The 21,304-nt window shown below is 39.3% G+C and overlaps 1 protein-coding gene across 7 annotated transcripts in view; it reads left to right on the top strand.

Moving 5' to 3' along the window:
- Positions 1-21,304, top strand: part of ARHGAP28 (Rho GTPase activating protein 28) — a 203,555-nt gene that overhangs the window by 154,060 nt on the left and 28,191 nt on the right. For all 7 annotated transcript variants that reach the window (XM_026005931.2, XM_026005932.2, XM_072734928.1 and 4 more), the window contains 6 exons: positions 1,996-2,138; positions 4,666-4,831; positions 4,937-5,028; positions 7,406-7,483; positions 13,314-13,476; positions 19,362-19,444. In XM_026005931.2, coding sequence (XP_025861716.1) covers positions 1,996-2,138; positions 4,666-4,831; positions 4,937-5,028; positions 7,406-7,483; positions 13,314-13,476; positions 19,362-19,444 — 725 coding nt within the window. The remainder of the gene's footprint in view (positions 1-1,995; positions 2,139-4,665; positions 4,832-4,936; positions 5,029-7,405; positions 7,484-13,313; positions 13,477-19,361; positions 19,445-21,304) is intronic.

Genomic DNA, 21,304 nt, shown 5'->3' with positions numbered 1-21,304 from the left:
GAAGAAAAAAAGAAAAAAGAGAAGAAAAAGAGAAAAAGAAAGAAAGGGGGAAAAGGGTGGGGAAGCAAACAGAAATCAAAAAGGATAAAAAAAACACGGGGGAGTATCTTCTGATTCTGTATACTTTAAGTCCCTTGACTTCCCCTGGAACTTGTCCGTCTAGTTGGTCTTCTGGGGGAGGGACCTGCTGTGCTGATTTTCAGGTGTTAGCACTTGGGGGAGCTGCTCAGCCCCCTGCCTGGTGCAGGGCTCAGTGGGGGTTGTTTACCTTTTTAGGCCCCAGGAGGAACAACCCCAGTGCCCGCGGCCAACTCTGGAGCTCTGGAGTCAGCTCCCGTAGTAACCACAGAGCTCTCCGGCTGCAGGGGCCTGGAGGCTCCGGGGCAGGGCCGCTGATCTGCTCAGCTCAGGGCAGGAGCGTCCTTGCTCTCCTGTGCCCTCCTGGCCTCTGCCTGTCCCAAGGGGAGGCTGGATCCTGGGCTGTGTGCCCGGCGCCCAGTGTTCCCGGGCTTGCGCTGTTGGATTCGCGCTCACGGTGGCGCAGCCCCCTTCTTGTGGAGCCTCAGCCCGAGCCCCTCCGAGCTGCTCCCGGAGCCGCGCAGCCCCCTCCACACGGAGCCTCTTCCTCTGCTGGAGCCGCCTCCGAGCTGCTCCCGGGGCGCAGCCCCCTCCGCGGAGCCGCCGTCCGAGCCCCTCCGAGCTGCTCCGGTCCCGCCGTGCGCGCTGTAGCCCTTAGGGAGCTCGGCGCACTCTCCTGCGCGTGCCCCAGGTGTTTGTTAGTGTCCCAGGGAGCCTGAGGGCATCCCCGCCCTCCCCGGTCCTGCTCTAACTCCCTGCGAGCGCCTTTCCGCCCGGGAAGGTTGGTGCAGCTCCTGCTTCTCCGGGACGGGGCTCTCCTGTCCTGGGGACACTCGCCCCGGCCTCAGCCCGGCTCCTCGCGGGGCCCCTCCCCCTTGGAGGCCTTTTGTTTCTTTATTTCTTTTTTCCCCCCGTCTTCCTACCTTGATAGAAGCGCGAACTCTTCTCACTGTAGCATTCCAGCTGTTCTCTCTTTAAATCTCAGGCCGAATTCGTAGATTTTCAGGATGATTTGAAGGTTATCTAGGTAATTTGGTGGGGACAGGTGATTTGGGGACCCTGCTCTCCTGCCATCTTGCCCCTCCTCCCAGTATTTGGTTTTCCTTTAGATGAGTTCTCTTTTTTGTAGTCAAGTTTTTGTTTTGTTTTGTTTTTTTTTAAACGCATATGAACAGTTTTTCCAGGTGATGAGAAATGGTGGCAAACCAAATCTTAGTCAGAAATCAGAGTTTAGGATTACTCAAATGATTTCTGGATTCATTTGTTTTTGATCAAGGAATCTTAATTTTAAACTACCTCATGGAGAACATTGATGTGGAACATTTCTTGTCACCCATTTGGCTCTTTATTAATGAATATCATGCTAGGTCAGGTAACCAAATCAAATCATAAGAATTTGGATCAATTTACGTGAACAAACCCAGCACTGAAGTCCAGATTGAATTCGAACGCATCCTAAGAGACAAACATCCCACAGTTTGGGAGAAAAAACAAGAGAAGTGATTTTAGGCAGGAATTCTGGGGGAGTTTTTGCTCCTTCTCCCTCTGCCTTAAGCTTCTGCTTCCCTAGGAACAGGGACATTGGGCTTAGGTGGACTTAACTGTAATATCATAAGAACATATAGAAGAAATACATCATTTGTGGGCTTTCCTCGAGTAATCCTCATTGCCTTTCATGAGAAAAAAATCTAAGATTAAAGATGTCAGATGAAATAGAAAGTTTGTTTGGATAGTTATTATAGAAATTCATTCATACGGAAGTCCAGTGATGTCACATTATTGCTTAACTGAAATTGCCTGGGTGAGTCCAATGCTATTCCTTGGATGTAAACATTCTAACATGCTTATACTTTGTGCTTATTTTATAGTACATGATGTTGATTTGGCATATAAAATATTATATATTCTTTTTTTTAGATGACAATTATTTGGAAAAAAACATTGTACCAGAAACTGAAGAGCTGTCTTTTGAAGTATCTTATTCAGAAATGGTTACAGAGGTTCCAAAAAGAAATAAATTTAAGAAGTCAGATTTTAAGAAAGAAGACTACGCTTTAACTGTATGTAAAAATTTTCATGATTATCCCAGTAACTTCCTCTGACTTTTCTATGGGACAAACTAGGATTTTTTTTTAATATGTATGTGTGGAGGAAGAGGGCAGGCATCAGTGTTGCATAACACCAGGGCATCATGGTTGTGCACTGCACAACCTACCTAGCTGTACCTGGCAGTACTGAGTTGAGGAAGAGTTCTAAAGGTATATACTATAATACTGTTTTACAGAAGAAACAGGATTTCCTGAATGTGCGCTTTCATGTGCTTTGTATCCTTACTTATAGGTTAATGCAGCTTCTAACTATATACTAGCTTATGCCTCTAGAAGTCACATATCAGAGGGGCTACTGCAAAAAGTCACAGTCATTAAAATAAGAAGTGAGTACTTGCAGGACAGGCACTAAAAATTTATCAAATAGACTCAAGAATTTATAATATTATTACAAAATAGGCAAGTAGAGCTATATACTTCATTATCCTGAAAGCCTCAGAGTGTGTATGTATGCAACTATATATCTATATCTTTATATCCAGGATATTATATCCTGAAAGCCCACTAAAGAACTATATTACACTGATCTGTTGGCTGCTCAGTAAATGCATTTGTGAAAAGTTCATGATATAGAGCCCTGAATATTATGTGCTGATCAGAGCTGGAGGCATGATGACCAGCAGGGCTCAGGCAGATTCAGGGCTAAAGGAATGAGTCATATAAAAAATGGCTGTCTTTGCGTAGGCAGCCTGGACCATTCCCAGACAATAGTCCCATGATGGAGGGGAACAAGAGGGCAGGGCAAGAACTGTATGGCTTTCTGAGTACTTTCTACCAACCTAGTGCTGTACTAGGTATCCTTGTTGTAATCACCCTGTGACTGCTCCCATTTTACAGCTAAGAAAACTGAGGCTCAAAGAAGCTGAGTAATTGATCCAAAGCCCCAAAGCAAGTAGGAGGCTGAAGCAGGATTTAAACCTACATATGTCAAACTCCAAAACTTCTCCTGGTCCCTGAGCAGCCTCTATGTTGGAGGGCACAGAAGTGTTCTGGGGCCAAAGAGGGAATCCAATGGGACTCTGGTTTTAGGGGCATCCCTCCCAATCTTTAGAGAGAGTCATCCAAGAGAGGATGCTGGCCCCCAGCTCCCTCATCCGACTGTCCCCTCCTTAGATTTGGGTCACCTGGGGTGCAGGTCGGCCTTCTGTGAAGAACTTTCTGTGAGATTTAGCAAGTGGTAATTACTCAGTGAATGATTGTGGTTCTCTGTCGTTGTTGCTATGTATTACTGTTATGTGAGGTTTTGGTCTCAGAAAGAAGGTAAAACAACTAAGTTTTTTATAGGATAAGATATGCCCCAAACCACATTCTACATTTTGTTGTTTCACTTTTAAAATACTTGAGGCTCCCAGGAGTAATTGCTGACTAAATGAATGAATGATTGAATGAGTAGATGATTTAAAAACCTCAAGAAAGCTCTAACTGAGGGAACTCCTATAGAGAATGTATAAAGCTTTATAATTGAAACAACTGGAATTTTTCTGCCTTGGCAATTTTATTCAATACCAGGATTTTTTAGAGCAAAGCATACTTGTTGATATTATATAAGAATAATCTCTATCTTACAAAGTCTTTACTTGTTATAGTCTTCACAGTATTTCTGGATTGTTGAAGGGTTTTGTTGTTATTTTATTTTATTTTTTTTTAAATTTTGTTCATCTATTAGAGACACAGAGAGAGAGGCAGAGACACAGGCAGAGGGAGAAGCAGGCTCCATGCAGGGAGCCTGACGTGGGACTCAATCCCAGGTCTCCAGGATCACGCCCTGGGCTGAAGGCGGTGCTAAACCACTGAGCCACCCGGGCTGCCCTGTTATCATTTTATTGTATTTTTGTTTCCTATTGTGGATATGGAGAATATAGGAATGTCATTGTCTGAAATGATAGTAGGATGATGTGGTACTTTCTATATCTTTATCTTTTTTAGAAATGCTTGGACTTTTATATCTGAATTTGATTTTTAAGTTAGAATAACTGTGCTGTTTCAGCAGGAATGTGCAATCACATTCAGTGGGGGAGATTAGTCTTTTAGAATATGCAGAAGAGAATAGATCATACCTGATTCAAGGACTAAGAGCCCCCAACCCCTGAAAAGATATGTCAGAAGCTCTTCTGGGAGCACTTAGCTATTGGGCCTTGTGTGCATGTCATGTATGCCCATGGTAGGTACATTCCATGTGGTGCCTGGGGCATCAGTTAACAACACAGGATGTTTCTTAGAAGAAGGACATTTTCATGGTTGTGACGACAGTGTTGTAGTACATTCCAGATCACTCTTTTGTTTCTAATTTAGCACAGGAGTGTTCTGCAAATGTTCTGAAATCATTCATAATCTTTCTGTGATGCAACTTGCTCCTCAGAGATTTTTTATAAGCAACATGTTTTGCTATTCAGATTTAGAATGTCCAGGTGGTATTTAAATGAGGGAATAATAATTTTCCTTTGCCGTGAAAAATAAATATCTTCAATATGTATTTTAGAAATTTATTGTCCAGAAAACCAGATTCGGCCTAACGGAAGCAGGAGATCTGTCTGCCGAAGATATGAAAAAAATCCGCCATCTCTCCCTGATTGAATTGACTGCCTTTTTCGATGCCTTTGGAATCCAGCTGAAAAGAAACAAAACTGAGAAAGTAAAAGGACGAGGTGGTTAAGACAGGTTTCTTCTGATTTTAGCTCTTTGATACACTGGAATAAGTTAGTGCTTTGCTGATTCTTTTTTCTTTCTTTCTTGCCCATTTTACAATGAAGACAATGGTATTTTTGGAGTTCCACTTACAGTTCTATTGGACAATGACCGAAAGAAAGACCCTGGAGTGAAGGTCCCATTGGTGTTACAAAAAGTGAGTGGAGTGTAAATGACTGAGGAAAAACTAGAGCCTCCTGCCTGCAGTTTGGAGTTGTAAACCTGCTAATGAATTTTCTTATATATTTAAAGACACTGAAGCTCTCTTAGGACTCAGGCCCTGGGTGATTTTCAGCTTTCTTCTTGCATCCCCATAGCATCCCACAGTACTTGTAACCAGTTTGCCTTGCTGCAAACTTTTAGAGCCTATTACAAGGTCTGACAGTAAAGCAACAGGTGATGAACACAGATGCTCTGTTGTATGGCTTCCTTCTGTTATATTTTTTCCAGTGTTTTCTAAAGGTTACTTATGTGTGTTACATGTTTGTGTTTGTATTTGATTATTCCCTGCAGAATACAAGATGACCATTAATTATCAGCTGTACATTTACTGATTATATAGGTATTTGCCTAGCTATATCACAGGTTGGGTGTTTTTAAATGTATATGTGTAATCATTCAAATGAATTTGGCTAAACAAGCTTAATAAAGCCTAAAATCCATTTTTCTGGTGGTTTTTCAGGTATCACTAGGAAGATAGAATATGTTTAGATAAAGAATAAGTTTGGTGGAAGGGGGTTTTAAAAATGATATTATCTGAATTATCATCTGTCAGTATCTGTGATCATCACTCAATCACTCAATAGCTGATTTGATTTTAAGTCATTTTTTTTTAAGTCATGTTTTTTATAGCCAACAATTTACACTGGTTTACTCAAGTATGCATTTATTCAACAGGGACATCCAGTGGCACATTTAAAAATCCCAACCCCTAAACACAAAGCTTGTTGCATTTTAAATTGAGTTTTTAAGTAATTTAGAAAAATATTGACTGAGGAAACATATACTTACCTTATTCACAGTAACAACGCTATGGTTCTTTACTGTGTACTCCCTAAACTTTGCTGCCAGTGCCGGAGACTGAGATACTTCTCAAGTCAGGTGATTGGTTGCTGCTGATGGAGATAGAGAATGGCAATGAAAGAGCCAGAGGGTGCTGGTGACATGCCAGTGTGCACAGGGGCATCTATAGAGTACCTTCCCTGAGTAAGTGCCATCCATACCCTAGCATGGGTAGTCAGCACTTAGCAGCCTGAGGAGGTTGTGTGATCATTTCCCTTCTACTGATGAGGTTACTAAAGAGGAGAGTGAGATACCTTACCCTTGAGCCCACAGCCAGCTAGGAGGAAGGGCAACGGCGAGCCCAGCCTATGGTGGTGACATGAAGATTTTCTTTTCCTTTCTTGAATTAGAACTAGAATCACTACCTCTGTCCTCTCTATAAAGGATGGAGTTTGAAGATAATGCATAAAAATCGAAGACTGAGGAGATTCAACACTTGGATTTATATTATTATGTAGCTGCAAAAACCTAGCATGGAATTTAGCAAATGGAAAGTGCATGGTAAATGCTAGTTCAACTAAATCTAGATTTATATAATCTTAGCAACTCAATACATGTTAGCTATTATTACTCTTGATATCAAGTATTCCTCATTGAAGACAGCTTAAGGTATTAATTCTTCCACTCCTATGGGAGAGTCTTTTTCTATGGACATATTTCCTTAGCCTAAATATCCATTTATCTCCCTACCTGTAAGAACTACCTTAGTTCAGTCACCCCCATTTCTTGAAGAGGAATTAAAGACTTCAAGAGGAGTATTCCTCTTGAAGAGGAGGACTTGAGCTTCCCCTTGCCATGTGAACACAGGCAAGTCACTTACCCTCTCCATGCCTTAGTCTTCTCAGTATTTGGATGGGGATGCGATTAGCACCTGCCTTGTAGGATTAATGTGAAGATTAAATGAATTAATACATGGCAAAGTGCTGAGAAAGGGGCATCTGACACAATAAGTGCACAATAAATGTCAGGTTGTGTTATTACTACGTTAACAACATCATCATCATCATCATCATCATCATCCCACCATGGGAACTCAGGAAGCATATAAACCTTTATAGTTTCTGCCTTCTTGGTCATATTTCTAGAATTCCTATAGTCTCTCAGCTGAAATGGTTCTAATAATAGTAAATTTAGAATCTTTTCCTATTGTTCCATCTGCAGAAAGAGATACATAGTAATCAGATCTTAACTTAGTCAAGTGGTGGTGTACTCTAGTGGTCAAGAACACAAACTTGCGAGACAGTGCCCTTACTTTTGAGGTTGATCCTGGGAATAGATAGAACAGTTCTCAGTCTCCTTTCATTTGCAAATTAGAAACTGTTGTTGCCCTTGGAGGCAGTTGTGAACATTCAAATACCAGGAACGTACACATATGTTTGGTAATTTATTGATTGTTGTCACCATCATTGTCATTTCAGATGTTTGTAATTGTATGGAGGTATTCATTTTTATAATGTATCATTGCTTTCTAGTTTTTTGAGAAAGTTGAGGAGTCAGGCCTGGAATCTGAAGGAATTTTTCGACTTTCAGGATGTACTGCCAAAGTCAAGGTACTGAACATTTTCTCTCTTTCTAGTGGGAGATCTAGGCTAACTAGACCCAGTTCACACAGGCCCCAGGGATCAAGTCCTTTTTTGTTGCTGCTGATAGGACCACTTGACCCTATCTCATGTTCTGGATGCCTATGATTAAATGTTGTTCTGTGATCCGGAGTTGTATATCCTTTTAAAACAACAACAATAAAAAACCAGCAACAGTGCAAGAACACACCAGCTCACCGTGAAAGACTACTTCTTATCTTTAGTTTTGAAAAGTTGAAATATTCCATCACTCTTTTCAGGGTTAAACACTTTAGTTTGCTATGTTCTTCCCAGTCATGGAATTTGCCAAGCCAATATTACGTGAGCCCTCATTTCCATTATCGGTTGCTTCATATCTTTTTATGTACTTTTTTTGTTTGTTTAGAGTGGGAAGAGAGGGGCAAAAGGAGAGGGAGAGAGAATTTTAAGTAGGCTTTACACCCAGTGCAGAGCCCTATTCGGGGCTCGATCTCACGATCCTGAGTTCATGACCTGAGCTGAAATCAAGAGTCCAAAGCTTAATTGACTGAGCAACCTGGGTGCTCCTCATTATCAGTTGCTTTAAACTTAGAAACATTCTTTGGATGTCTTTTTAATGAAAGTCCTTATAAAAATATGTAGGAATGGATGTTACCACTAGAATAATCACTCAGCAGTTCTAAAGCCTAGTTGCATATAAGGTAAAGTTAATTTCTACATATAAAACCACCTGTGTAATTTGAGTCCTTTTACTTAGTCTTCCTACTTCTATGTAGTAGCAAACTCCACAGTGCCATAAAGGAGAGAATCAGTAAAAAGAAAAACTTTTCTCATAAATTTCCAGTAAGAGGGGATCCCTGGGTGGCTTAGCGGTTTGACGCCTGCCTTTGGCCCAGGGCATGATCTTGGAGTCCTGGGATCGAGTCCCACGTCAGGTTCCCTGCATGGAGCCTGCTTCTCCCTCTGCCTGTGTCTCTGCCTCTCTCTCTCTCTCTCTCTCTCTGTGTGTCTCTCATGAATAAATAAATAAAATATTTAAATAAATAAATAAATAAATAAATAAATAAATAAATAAATAAATTTCCAGTAAGATACCCCACTTTTTCACCAGGGGAGGGGGGCGGAGGGGGCATCACACTGAAGAGTCCCACTCTGCCCTTGCATCTCCCTGGCTGGTAGATGTGAGAACCTGAGCAGTTTTAAGTAATCAGTCTCTGAAAAAAGTCTCGAGATGAGGGGAAAATTAACTTAGTTGCAACGTGTAGAGGTAGAAGAGCATTTCTTCATTAATTCATTTTGGTACATGTCTTGGGAAATTCTATTTGTATCAGAAATCTCAGGGTTTTTATTTAGAAGTGTGATTGAGATGTTTTTGTAAGTAGAAACTGAGAAATAGGCTGTGTCTATGGGAAGCTGTAGAAGGCAGATTCTGAGATGGAGTCAGGAGTAGAAGAGTCAGTGTTTCTGAAGGGTGCAAAGGAAGAAGCCAGGCTGGTAAGGCTGTGCCTCACAGCAGATGCAGGGCTGATGCTGGCCCTGCCTGCCCTTCAGAGCACCCCCTCACCAGGCAGAGGGGCCAGGAATCAGCATCCACAATGCACTCAGTCACTGCCCCAGCATCTTGTAAAGAAGGGGATGAGGCAGATGAGCAGTGCTAACTGCTAGCAGAGTTGGTGCCAGGAATCACCAATTATTTTATGCAGATAATTCATTTTATGAGGGAGATCTGAGCAGTGCACCACTTTGCCAATGACAGAAGGGGTCGGGGCATTTGGAGAATTGTCACTTCCCTGGGAGTGGAGATTGCTAGATGCTGAAAGGCAAGAAAATTCCTAATGTTTCCTCAAGATTTATTCTTTCTGAATTGAGTCTGCTTTTTGTCTTAGATTCTCATTGCTACAGTGGCTATATGTACCCTGAATCAGAGGATGAAAGTTGTCATATCTATAGAGTCAGAGAACCAAAATGAAGAAATTAAGCCAGAGAAACAAATTTCTTAGGCACAATTAGACTTCATTCTTCTAAACTTATCATTGGGGGGATCCCTGGGTGGCGCAGCAGTTTGGCGCCTGCCTTTGGCCCAGGGCACGATCCTGGAGACCCGGGATCGAATCCCACGTCGGGCTCCCAGTGCATGGAGCCTGCTTCTCCCTCTGCCTGTGTCTCTGCCTCTCTCTCTCTCTCTGTGTGACTATCATAAATAAATAAAAATTAAAAACAAAAACAAAAACAAGTAAACATCATTGGGAAGTGGTATTTGCAGATTCTTCCTGGCTCATGTATGTCTGTGTGTGTGTGTGTGTGTGTGTGTGTGTATAACATAATGGAGATTATTTAAAACTCTTTCTCAAAATAATCAAAAGGAGACAATATTTGTTGTGTGCATGAAGTTTGACTCCATAGCAGAAATTACTTTTCTTTAGCTAATCTTTGACTGAAAAATGCTTACCCTAGGCTAATAATTCCTTCAGAATGTTCTTACAGGCACATGTATTCTTGAACCACATTTTGGGAAAAGTCCCTTTTCCCCCCTAATCGGTTTTATGTAGTTTCAGCCTATTTATTCCATCTCTTATTAGTCTGAAAATGTAATCCAGATGTTTTCATGGTTTGAGCTCCAGGAAAACCAGTGTGAGAGAAATCTGGGCCAGCAAACAGAAACGAGGGAATATCATAGTTAGAAAGACATTGTAACTTGATATATTAAAGGGGTCTTTATTTCTCTTCTTTGTTCAAACTTTAAACCACTTTTGTAAGTTCTCTGTTAAACTTTTTTTCTAGGAATGTGCTTGGGGAAAGATAGTTAAAAAAAAAAAAAACAACTCCATTCTAATTATCCTCCAGTTGTGCCAAATGCATGACGCTAACACTAATGTATGATTATGAACAATCTTGTACTTCTGAGGCCTGGTGAGACTAACGGGGGGACACAGCCCTGTGGGGAAGCTGCTAGCTTTGACTGCACAGGAAACACGGCATCGGAGCCCATTCCTGTATTCAAGGCCTCTGATCATTTGGAACCAATTTAATGCTTTGGTGTTTCCACTGATTTTCTTCTCCAAAAATGACAGAAATTTGAGCCAAACACTGGGGAATACATTTTATGGAAGAAGGCAGGCTGTTTGACATGCAAGGATTTTTTTTTTTTTTTGGTCTAGTTTCAGTTATTCTGAGGCTGCTTTAAATGTTTCACAATTATGTTACCTGGCCTGCTGATTTCACAGTTATGTTACCTGGCTCAAACTGGTTTCTGATGCTGAAGGCGGGTCATTTTCATTTTTATAAAACTACCTCCTAAATGGAAGCAGGTTATATATTTGCTCAGAGCAGACTTAAGGATGTGGCATCTGACCCCTGCCTAGAGTTCTCATTAACATCGGACAGAAGACACGACTTCCTTAACCTGTAAATGCTTCCTTTCCTGTCTTTGGCAAGCTAAATTCAACACTGGGTGTATGGTGTCATGTTTAGGACCACCATGGAAATGTCCGCTCTGCTCCTGTGTCCCTCAGTTTGCTATGGTCAAAAGGAAGAGAGGACGTTCTCTCTCAGTTTTGTTTTATCCTGGCCTTCCAGACAAGATGAAGAGATACTATTACCCAAATAAGCACATAGGCATGGATTTCCCGTAGTAATAATACTAGAGATTATTATAGACCAGGGGAAGGAGGATGTTAGAAGCAGCCAGCATTTATTGAGAGCTTACTGTGTGGTGGACTCTCCTCACTGAGCTTTACATTGTATTGTCTGATTTAATCTCTGTGAAGTCATTTTAATATCCCTCTTGCACAGTGAAAAACTTGGGGGACAGGCCTGAGAACTTGTCAGTTGTGGAATTGGGATAAAAACCTAAAGAATCTGGTCATAGAGCCTGCTCTTGGTGCTGGAGCTATGTTGCCTGTTAAGCAACAGAGATCCACTGGTGAGTTAGAATGGTGGTCACATTGAGTTTCAGACAAATTCCTACAGCAGAGGGATGTGGGCAATGAGTTTGATTTATTCTGCTCTTGCTGGAGCTTCCTGCCTCCTTGAAAACAGTTTCCCCTTTGCTTTGTGGCACCAGTCAATGGATGGAAGACATCTGCTGTTTTCCCTGTACTTCCTGCTAACAACACCTCCATCTCCCCGTGACCCCAGCTAGCAGTCAGTCAAGTTTTCTCTCTCAGGCATTCATTTCTCGATGCTACTTCTCCTTTTTGCCTTATAGCTGCTTATCGAGGTTAGTCCTCGATTTTCCAGAAATAGTGCCATGGCCCAGTAGCTGGTCTCCTTGCCTCTTGTCTGTTCTTCAATCGATAGCAAGCTCTCTTCCAAATCGCTTTCCCATCTGGCTGTCAGAAAAAATAAATCTCACCTTGTTCTCCTGCTTGGACACGTTCCATGTTGCCTCACGGCCCATGGAATGAAGTTCAGTCCCCTGGGGGTTGGCTCTGGTCTGTGCCCTAGCAACACTAAACTAATTTGAGTTCCCCAGACCCAGTGGGTTTCCTTGCATATGTATCACTGCTGGAGCACTTTCTCCTGTCTGGAGTACCCTTCTATTTCCTCTTCCCCTGACAGTTACTCACAGACTCAAGACTTGGCCTGAGCAGAGTTGGATTCTTTTTCCTGGCTACATAGCGTCCAATATGTGACTGGAGTTAGCATCATGAGTTCATAAGATAGTCCCATTCACTAAACTACAAGATGTCTAGGGGCAGGGAATGGATCTCACGCATCCTTCTCTCATCAGATTCCAGACTGTGCTCTACTTCTTTTATCCTAGGAAGCACTTTATATGTATGCTTCAGTGCTTTACAAAGTGTATTTATCAGCAAAGGATTTCCTTGATTTGCTCTATTATTCCTATTAGATTGAGAGCTTCTCAAGGACAAGAAGCTGGTTAATGAGCTGCAGTGTGGTGGGGAAAGGTCAGATGTGCAGACTGATTCTGACTGTGTGTGACTTAAGGCTGGAAAAATTAGGCCACTCATGAGGATAAAACAGATGCCTCAAAGACACTGAGAGTTTTCAGAGTAGTTAGTGTCAGTTAGAGAACTATGGCAACTACCTGCTATTAATAGGTAAACTCTGTATGCAGTTCAAGGAGGTGGTAGAAAATGAGTTTGATTTTGAAAAAGAAACCTGGAGAATGGTGGCACTGATAATCAAGTGAATCAATAATGTGAACTGTATAACCCAACTAAAACTTATGGAGGCTTAGTGATTTTTTTAAAAGTATTTACGCAGTGTTCCAAGTCTTAGGAAGGATTGGGCAAGCATGCAAACATGTGGAAGACATGTGTACCTCTTGGCATAACACTTTGCTATAACTGCTCCAGGAAGATGTCATTGGTCTGCATGTTGCCGTGATGTCAGAGTTCCTTTACTAGGATACTTTTCATTCTGTATGAGAACTAGCTGAGAGGCCTACATTCTCAATCTAGTTTAGAAGTAGATGACAGGATGGCAGAAGGAAGAAATCACGAGAAAAAAGGGAAGTGGAGGCTTTTGTCAAATCAGTACATTTATCCGGTGGGGATGGGTGGTAATCTGCCAAAACCACAGAAACGAAACTATGATCTGAGTAAAGAATTTTATAGTTCTGTAGAATAAGTAGACTATTTCAAAATTAACGTTATTCTTAAAAGGCTTTAGAAAAAATCATTCAGAAATAGCTATTTCAGTTCTTTAATTATGTTGAAAAAGTTAGGCTTGGTAGGTACTGGCTTTTCAATCTATTTACAAAAATAATTTATGTAATGACAGTTTTCAAAAGGGAAAGAGGGGGGATCAGGTGCTTAAAATGCCTTGAATATTGACTGTTTTTCTTGATTTTCAGCAATACCGGGAAGAACTGGATGCCAAGTTTAATGCTGATAAATTTAAATGGGACAGAATGTGCCATAGAGAAGCTGCAGTAATGTTGAAGGCATTTTTCAGAGAACTACCCACCTCTCTCTTCCCTGTGGAATATATACCAGCCTTCATCACTCTCATGGAAAGTAGGTGGAAGAAGTTAAGTGTGAATGGGCTAAGATATAATAAGGTCAATAAAGTGACACAAAGCACAAGAAAGATGCATAATCAAATTTGATCATAAATATTCAAATTTCCTATTTCCTGACAGTGCTTGGTGAAATATTGAGTTTGATGGTAAACAGTCCTCTCTTTTCGTATTTATATATTAAGTCTGGTAGATAAAATTTAGCAGGTTTTATAATCATTAAAAGAGAAGGTTACAGAAAGACCAGGCTCTTGAGATTTGAATTCCTGCTCAATCATCTGCTAGTCATGCAATCAACCTTCCTGAGCTTCATTGCTGCACCTATAAATTACAGATAATTTAATCTGTAATTTATAACCCTGTAATCAGGGTTGATGTGGTTATTGAATGAAGACATCTAGAATAGTACCTGGTATGTAATAGTCCTTCCAAAAGTACAAGGTTTCTCCCTTTTTTAAATCCAGGGTCCTGGGTTTGATAATGTATGTAACATACAATAAATGCTGCACAGAAAGTGTTTTGTCTCTGAGAACTACAAAGTCTCATAGATTAGGCCTTAAGTGAGGAACTTGGATAAAAGCATGGAAACTGGAAAGTGTGTATTGTGTTTGGAAGTGAGAGAATAATTTGACATGGCTTTAGCCTCAGGGTTGAATATTGTGGCTATGTGACAAGAGAGAAATTTAGAAAAGTAGAGTAGATTTACATGATGGGGGCTTTGACTCCCAACCAGAGGAATTCAAGAATTACAAGCCTAACTATGTACAAAGCTGTTAAATAAATGACAATTCTACATGGACAGAAAAAGCCCATGGACAAACTGTAAAGACACACCCCGTATAAAAAAGGTTGGCCACTGCTCAGCTCTAGATAATGATTACTGTGGGAATGAGAGCCAAAATCCACACTTTAATGGGAAAACTGTTATTTTGAAAGTATCAGCCACAAATTCAAATTTGAAAACTGTATGGGCCTAACAAATTATATCTATATATGCCAGTTAACAACTTCCTGCAAGTTGACCAGAACTATAAAATCCTTAAAACTGCAATGAAGGAAAATAATAGGTCCTAAGTTTTATGACAGTGTTTGTCCTAAAATTAGTAGGTACTAAATCTTTAAAAATTTTAACTAAATCAGATTAATAAAATAATCCTTGGTGTCTTCAGAGAAGAGAATATGATAGTCAAGGCAGTTTTTCCTAAGCCTTAATTCACATGTCGTCTGTGTATCTCTGTAAAATATCTCTTTACTTTGTAAGATGTAGTGTTTTGTTTTATGAGGGAAGCTTGTAAAGAAAGAGAGTAAAGCTAGTTTGCTTCATTTTTTTTTTATTTCAGGTATTGTGCTTTGTCAGTTCTAGAATTTCCAGTTGATGCTTTTTAAAAATTGAAATATAATTAACATACAGTATTATATCAGTTTTAGGTGTACAATCTAATGATTCAACAATTTGATATATTTTTCAGCGCTCATATTAAGTGTACTCTTGATCCCCTTCGTTATTTTCACCCCTCCCCTCTGGAAGCCACCAGTTTGATCTCTGTATATTCAAGAATATGGTTTTTTGTTTGTCTCTTTTTTTTTCTTTTTTTGTTCATTTGTTTTGTTTCTTAAATTGCACATAAGTAAAATCATATGGTATTTTTCTTCCTCTGACTGACTTCTTTCACTTAGCATTATACCCTCTAGATCCATCCATGTTGTTGCAGATGACAAGATTTTGTTTTTGTTATGGTTGACTAATGTTCCATTATATGTATATGTGTATATGTATGTATATATTGTATACACATTATATGCATTGTATGTATATATACACACATACCCCACATCTTCTTTATTTTTTTTCATACCATATTTTCTTTATCCATTCATCTGTTGATGGGGTTGCTTCCATATCTTGGGTTATTGTAAATAATGTTGCAGTAAACATAAGGGTGCACATAATCTATTTGAATTAGTGTTTTTGTTTTCTTTTGATAAGTACCCAGCAGTGGCATTACTGGATCATACATACAGTAATTATGTTCTTAACTTTTTCAGGAATTTCTATAGGGTTTTCCGTAGTGGCTGCACCAATTTGCGTTCCTACCAACTGTGCATAAGGGTTCCTTTTACTCCACATCCTCACCAACACTTGTTATTTCTTGTGGTTTTTATTTCAGTCATTCTGACAGGTGTAGGGTGACATCTCATTGTGGTTTTGATTTGTATTTCCCTGATGACTACTGATGTTGAGCATTTTCTCAGGTGTCTATTGGCCGTCTCGATCTTCTTAGGGAAAATGTCTATTCAGGTCCTCCACCAATTTTTAAATCAGATTATTTGGGGTTTTTTGGTGTTAAGTTCTTTATACATTTTGAATATTAACCGCTCATCAGATATGTCATTGGTAAATATTTCCTCCCATTCAATAGGTTGCCTTTTCATTTTGTTGACAGTTTTTTTCACTGTGCAGAAGCTTTTTATTTTGGTATAGTCCCAATAGTTTAATTTGCTTTCCCTTGCCTGAGGAAATATATCAAGAAAAATCTTCCTATGGCTGATGTTAAAGAGATTACTGCCTATGTTTTCTTCTAGAAGTTTTATTATTTTAGGTCTCACATTTAGGTCTCCAATCCATTTTTTTCTTCAATCCATTTTGAATTCATTTTTGTATATTTTGAGTTCATTTTTACATATAGTATAAAACAGTGGTCTAGTTGCATTCTTTTGCATGTGGCTGCCCAGTTTTCCCAACGCCATTTGTTGAAGAGACTATTCTCCATTGTATACTTTTTGCCTCCTTTTAAAGTATTTTCTATTTATTTGCTGAGATGGCTTATCTTTTCATTCATTATAAACATATTTTTCTTCGTATCATTGAACATATTTATGATACATGCTTCAAAATCCTTGTCTGCTAGTCCCAACATCTGGCTCACCTCCACATTGGTCTCTGTTGATTGTGTTTTCCCTTGAGAATGCATCACTTTTGTATGTCAGGTGAATACTCAGTTTTGGAGACCCCACATTTTATAGTATTTCTCCCAAGAGTGAGGTTTGGAATTTTGTTTTAGTTTTTGTTGTTTGTTTTTGTATTTGAGCGAACAATATACTTGAACTCAAGTTGCCGGTGGGCTTTTGGACAGCTCAACTGTCAGTTCAGTTGTTTAATCCTTACCCTATGTTACTTTACACGTGCTTCGTTCATGAGTCAGCCAAGATTTTATACCAGAGTCAAGGCCTTCGCCCATTATTTCCCAGTGGCTGTGGTCATAGTGAATCCTGTCTTTTAGTTGTTCAGACCAGAAAGACAAGAGTTTTCTTTTGGAGCTTTAGCTACCTCATGTCAATACCAGCTATGGCCTGACCACAGGCCAAAAGCCAGAATAGTGGAAAACTCTCCCTGTGCCATTCCCTAATTCCAAGTGGCCAGTCTTCTAAATCTGCCTGTCTTTTTGAATTCAACAGTGCCGTAGATGGTTGTTTTTTGTATTTGTCCAGAATTTATAGTTCTCTTTGGGAAGGTTGGTCCAGAAGGAGCTTATTCAGCCATACCAGAAGCAGGACTTCCTCCCTTCAATTTGTAAGTTCAAAAAGCATAGGATTTTCTGTGTAGTTTGCTCTTCCTGGAAACTGGGCTGCAGATGTATTAGCTTTGCCTTGATCTCTGGTGTATATATACTAAATAATTCATTAGAACAAATTTGTGCCACAGAGGATTTTTTTTTCTGTCTGTGGTTTTTTGGTATTATGAAATTATGAAGGAATCATCCAATGCCAGACCTATTCAGAGAATCCTATTTTAAAAAGGTATTAGGTTTCCTTACCATCATTGTTGCCTTCTGACACCAGCCAGTACATTTCATTAAAGGGAGAAAATCTGGAAAATACCCTGAAAAGGTTCACAGAGGAGTCCACCTTTCTTTGTATGACTTTGAAAGTGAAAAATACTATGTTGCCATAATTGATTTGATACCAGCCAACCCCACAGGAAGCCCAGAGTTCTGGGCTGCTACCAGCAGGGAAAATGGCCTTTTTGCTACCTAGAGTAAGCTCTAGTTATAAAAGATTTTCTGAAGGAAAGAATTGTGGATACATGTTTTTAAGCTCCATTCTTTATGCTCTAAAATTAAGTTTGGAGAATGTAGTCTTTTAGTGTAATCACATTCTCTTTCCAAACTTGGCTCAAAATTGACCATAAAATTAAAAGACTAATTCAAGTTTCAGATATTGTTATGACATTTTAATAATTTTCTGGGAAAATAATAATCTCAAGGGGAAAAGATCCTAACCAGGATGCAGTAATTAATTAGTTAATAAAACTATTAGCCACGAAGTGGTATCGGCATAGGTATCCTAAATAAAATGAAAATGGATTATTTGCCAGTTTGGAGTTTCAGTCTTAAAAGTAACTTCATAATTTCTCTGAAATTGAAGGAAATTCAGAGCTTGCATCTGCATCTATTTTTCCCTCTGCCAAAGGGATTTTTTGGGTTGTGTTGTAAGATTATAGACAGCCTGCGGTTTATGCATTAAAATAATGCCTCATCTGCCCCCCCCCAGTGTTTTGTACTGAGATATGCTCCTGGTAGTTCCTATTAATCAGGTAAACTCATGTCAGTGTACATTAGCCATTTTCAAAAACATCCTGAACCTGTGTCATTTTTGTTTATAAATCTGACATAAATTTCTAAAAATCCACATGGGGATTGTGCCAAAACAATATCATGCATCCTATAAATAATCCTCCCAACTGTTTCTGTTACATGGTTATACATATTAGTCATCTACTCCTAACTAGGATGCACACAATCTCCTAAAACCTAGTAGCTTGTCACAAGAGTGTTTGCACTGCTATAAAGCTAAGTAACTTTACAAGTGATTGACTGCCTTCCATCCATTGAATATAAATAGATTTTCCTTCAAGTTGAGAACTCCCCAGGGATGCTAGAATATAATGCTTCCCTCTAGGAACTCCCTACCAAGAGACCATTATGAGGAGAATATAGAGAGACAAAGGGAAGCCTGGAATGTTCTGATATACTCTGCATTTTCAGCACAGCTGGTTGTGGATTATCCAGTTGTGGATGGAATCCCTAAAATTCTTTCCCTAAAACAGGAAAGGAGCCAAACTTTAATACACAAGTATAAATGCTGGCCCTCTGGCGCCATCTTCTGTAATTATCGAGGAACAAAATACTCAAGAATCTAAAGATCAACTGTAGTCCCCTTCCTTAAATGTCCATTTATGATCTGGAATAAGTGTCATTAATCGTAATAACAAGATCAAACACATATACAGGTAATTATATACAGGTACTGATGTAAACACTCTATACATACTAACTTGTTTAGTCCTTGTAACAACCCAGGGAGGTAGGTAGATCTGACTACTCCCATATTACAGATGGTGAAATAGTAGCAATGAGGGGTTAGATAGCCTGCACAAGGTCACTCAGTGACTAAGTAGTAGATGTAGGATTTGAACCTGGCTCTAGAGTCTCTGCTCTAATGATTATACTTTGCTGCCTCATTATGTAGAAACAAGATTTATTTTCTGTTGACTTGAGCTTTTAAGCCTTCTGATTATAGCATACAAGTAAAGCAGGGCCTGTAGAAGTACTTTGAAAAGGGAAATCTTTTACAAATCTAGAGTCATTTTGAGGATCTCATTGGCCACCTGCCTCTACAATGGCATTATGGGATGTGAAAGAGGAGTTGATCGATTGAGGCTCTTGTCCAAGTTAACAAATTTACATTGTTGGGCATAAAACCTGAGTCTTTATTACTGAAAGTTGTCAGGCGCCCTCCTGTGGCACCAGATGTTAGCAAGAAATGCTGTCAGAATGCATCAGTGTTGTTCAAAATGTGCGGTTATTTCTGTTTTCTTGTTAGGAGGGCCTCACATCAAAGTACAGTTTCAAGCTTTACACCTCATGGTCATGGCACTGCCTGATGCCAACAGGGACACAGCCCAGGTATGTTGTACCAACCTCATGGTCTGTCACTGGCCCTTCTTAGTCAAAGAAAATGGCTGAGATGAAAAAATAAAAACTAAGACAACTTACTAAGCCAGCTGAGCACACTGCCAACCTATTATTGCCTTTCCACATTCCCACTGCTGTTCTCCTGAGGAAGATGTAAATCCTAGGATCTTCTCTAAATATTTCAGTTTAATTCATTCAATCCATTAAGAGATACTGAGCATCTCCTAGTGCCGGGCACTGGCCTAGGGTTAGCAAAAAGAGAAACAAAGATGGAAGGCAAGTGGAATAATTGTCAGAAGTAGATGAGGCCATTATATTAGCTGCATAATGTAAAGCTCTATAATTTTAGGTCCTCAGCTACTCACTTCAGTCTAGTGACAAAAGATCTGAGGAGTGTCCTTAGGGAGGAAATTTGAAGTCACTAATTTAAATGAAATTTCTAAAATATTTGTGTCTTACAGTTTATAAAGATAATTCAATTAAAGATTCCTAGAATCTTGGAATTTTAGAGATCACCTGATAGAATCTCTTCATTTTACAGGTTAGGAAAGTTAGACTCAGAAAGTGATTTCTCTATTAACATATAATAGAACATTTGTTGGAATCATTCCAGGGTTCTCCCAAATATTCTGCCCTATATTTCAGATTTATTTCCTTGTTGTATATTGGCAAAAATCAATAAGTTCTCTTAATATTTTGATAATCATTCTCTATGCAATAGGGATTTTGTTGTAAGTGCACAACAGGTGTTTGGAATCTTTGTAATGAAATTGAGTTAAGATGAGTTGGAAAGAGCCCATAATTTTGAGACCAGTAAAAATAATGCTAAAAACAAAGATGATTCTTTGTGCTCCCTCTCATCAGACATTTCCATTTGGTGAGGACCTTTCCTCCTACATAATAAAAATATCTGTGTCAATTATAATATATGTCAATTATATCGTATCCTCAGCCCAAGAATGGGGATTGGATGTGACATAAGAATGTCTATTTCTACTATAATTTGGTAATTTTTCAAAAGCTGGAAATTTATTAGCTTGTTTGGGAGGCGGTTTGTAAGCAGTGTTCTTTTATATATAAAGAAAAAAGGATGCATCTGGTATCAGATATTTGGTTCAGAATGTCATCTACCCTCTCATATAAAATAAAGGATGCATTAAGAATAACTAATACTTTTCTAACAGAAGATCTTCAAAATCATCATGGTACTAGTAAAGATGTTACACACAGGTGCACACACACACACACACACACATTTTTTCTGATTCTACATTGTGAGTGGATCTAGGATCGAAGCTGATGTGCTGTTAGAAGTCAAGAGCTCTGGCTCAAGAATCAGGCTTCCTTGTTCCAAATGCTGGCTTTGCCACCTAATTAATTGACACTGGGAAAAGCTACCTGAATCTTATCCATTAGTTTCCTCATCTGTCAAACAGTATTAATAACAGACCTACCTCACAGGGTTTGTAATGGTGATAAAGTCGGTAATATATATGAAGTATTAAGAAGAATGCTTGGCTTACAATAAACCCTCAAATAAATGTTGACTATTATTACTATTATGTGCTAACCATTTTCTCATTAAAAATATTATAGCAGGATTTAAACTTGAAAACTAAAAAGCATCTTTCTCTCTCTCTCTCTCTCTCTCTCTCTTTTTTTTTTTTAAGATTTCTGCCCTTTTGGTGAATTTCAGAAGGTTCTGATAAACATCTGTACTTCGGTGGCTTAGCCAGACTTTAAGCTTTCTCAAATCTCTCTCTCTCTCTTTTTCTTTTTTTAATTGCCAAGAGTAGCTGCATGTAAACACTTCCCTTTGGTCTACTGAATGTTCCAAAACTGAAAAGCAGT

Source organism: Vulpes vulpes, chromosome 13 (genome assembly GCF_048418805.1).
Source record: "Vulpes vulpes isolate BD-2025 chromosome 13, VulVul3, whole genome shotgun sequence".
In the NCBI taxonomy this organism is placed as follows: Eukaryota; Metazoa; Chordata; class Mammalia; order Carnivora; family Canidae; genus Vulpes; species Vulpes vulpes.
This window is presented reverse-complemented; position numbering and strand designations above follow the sequence as displayed.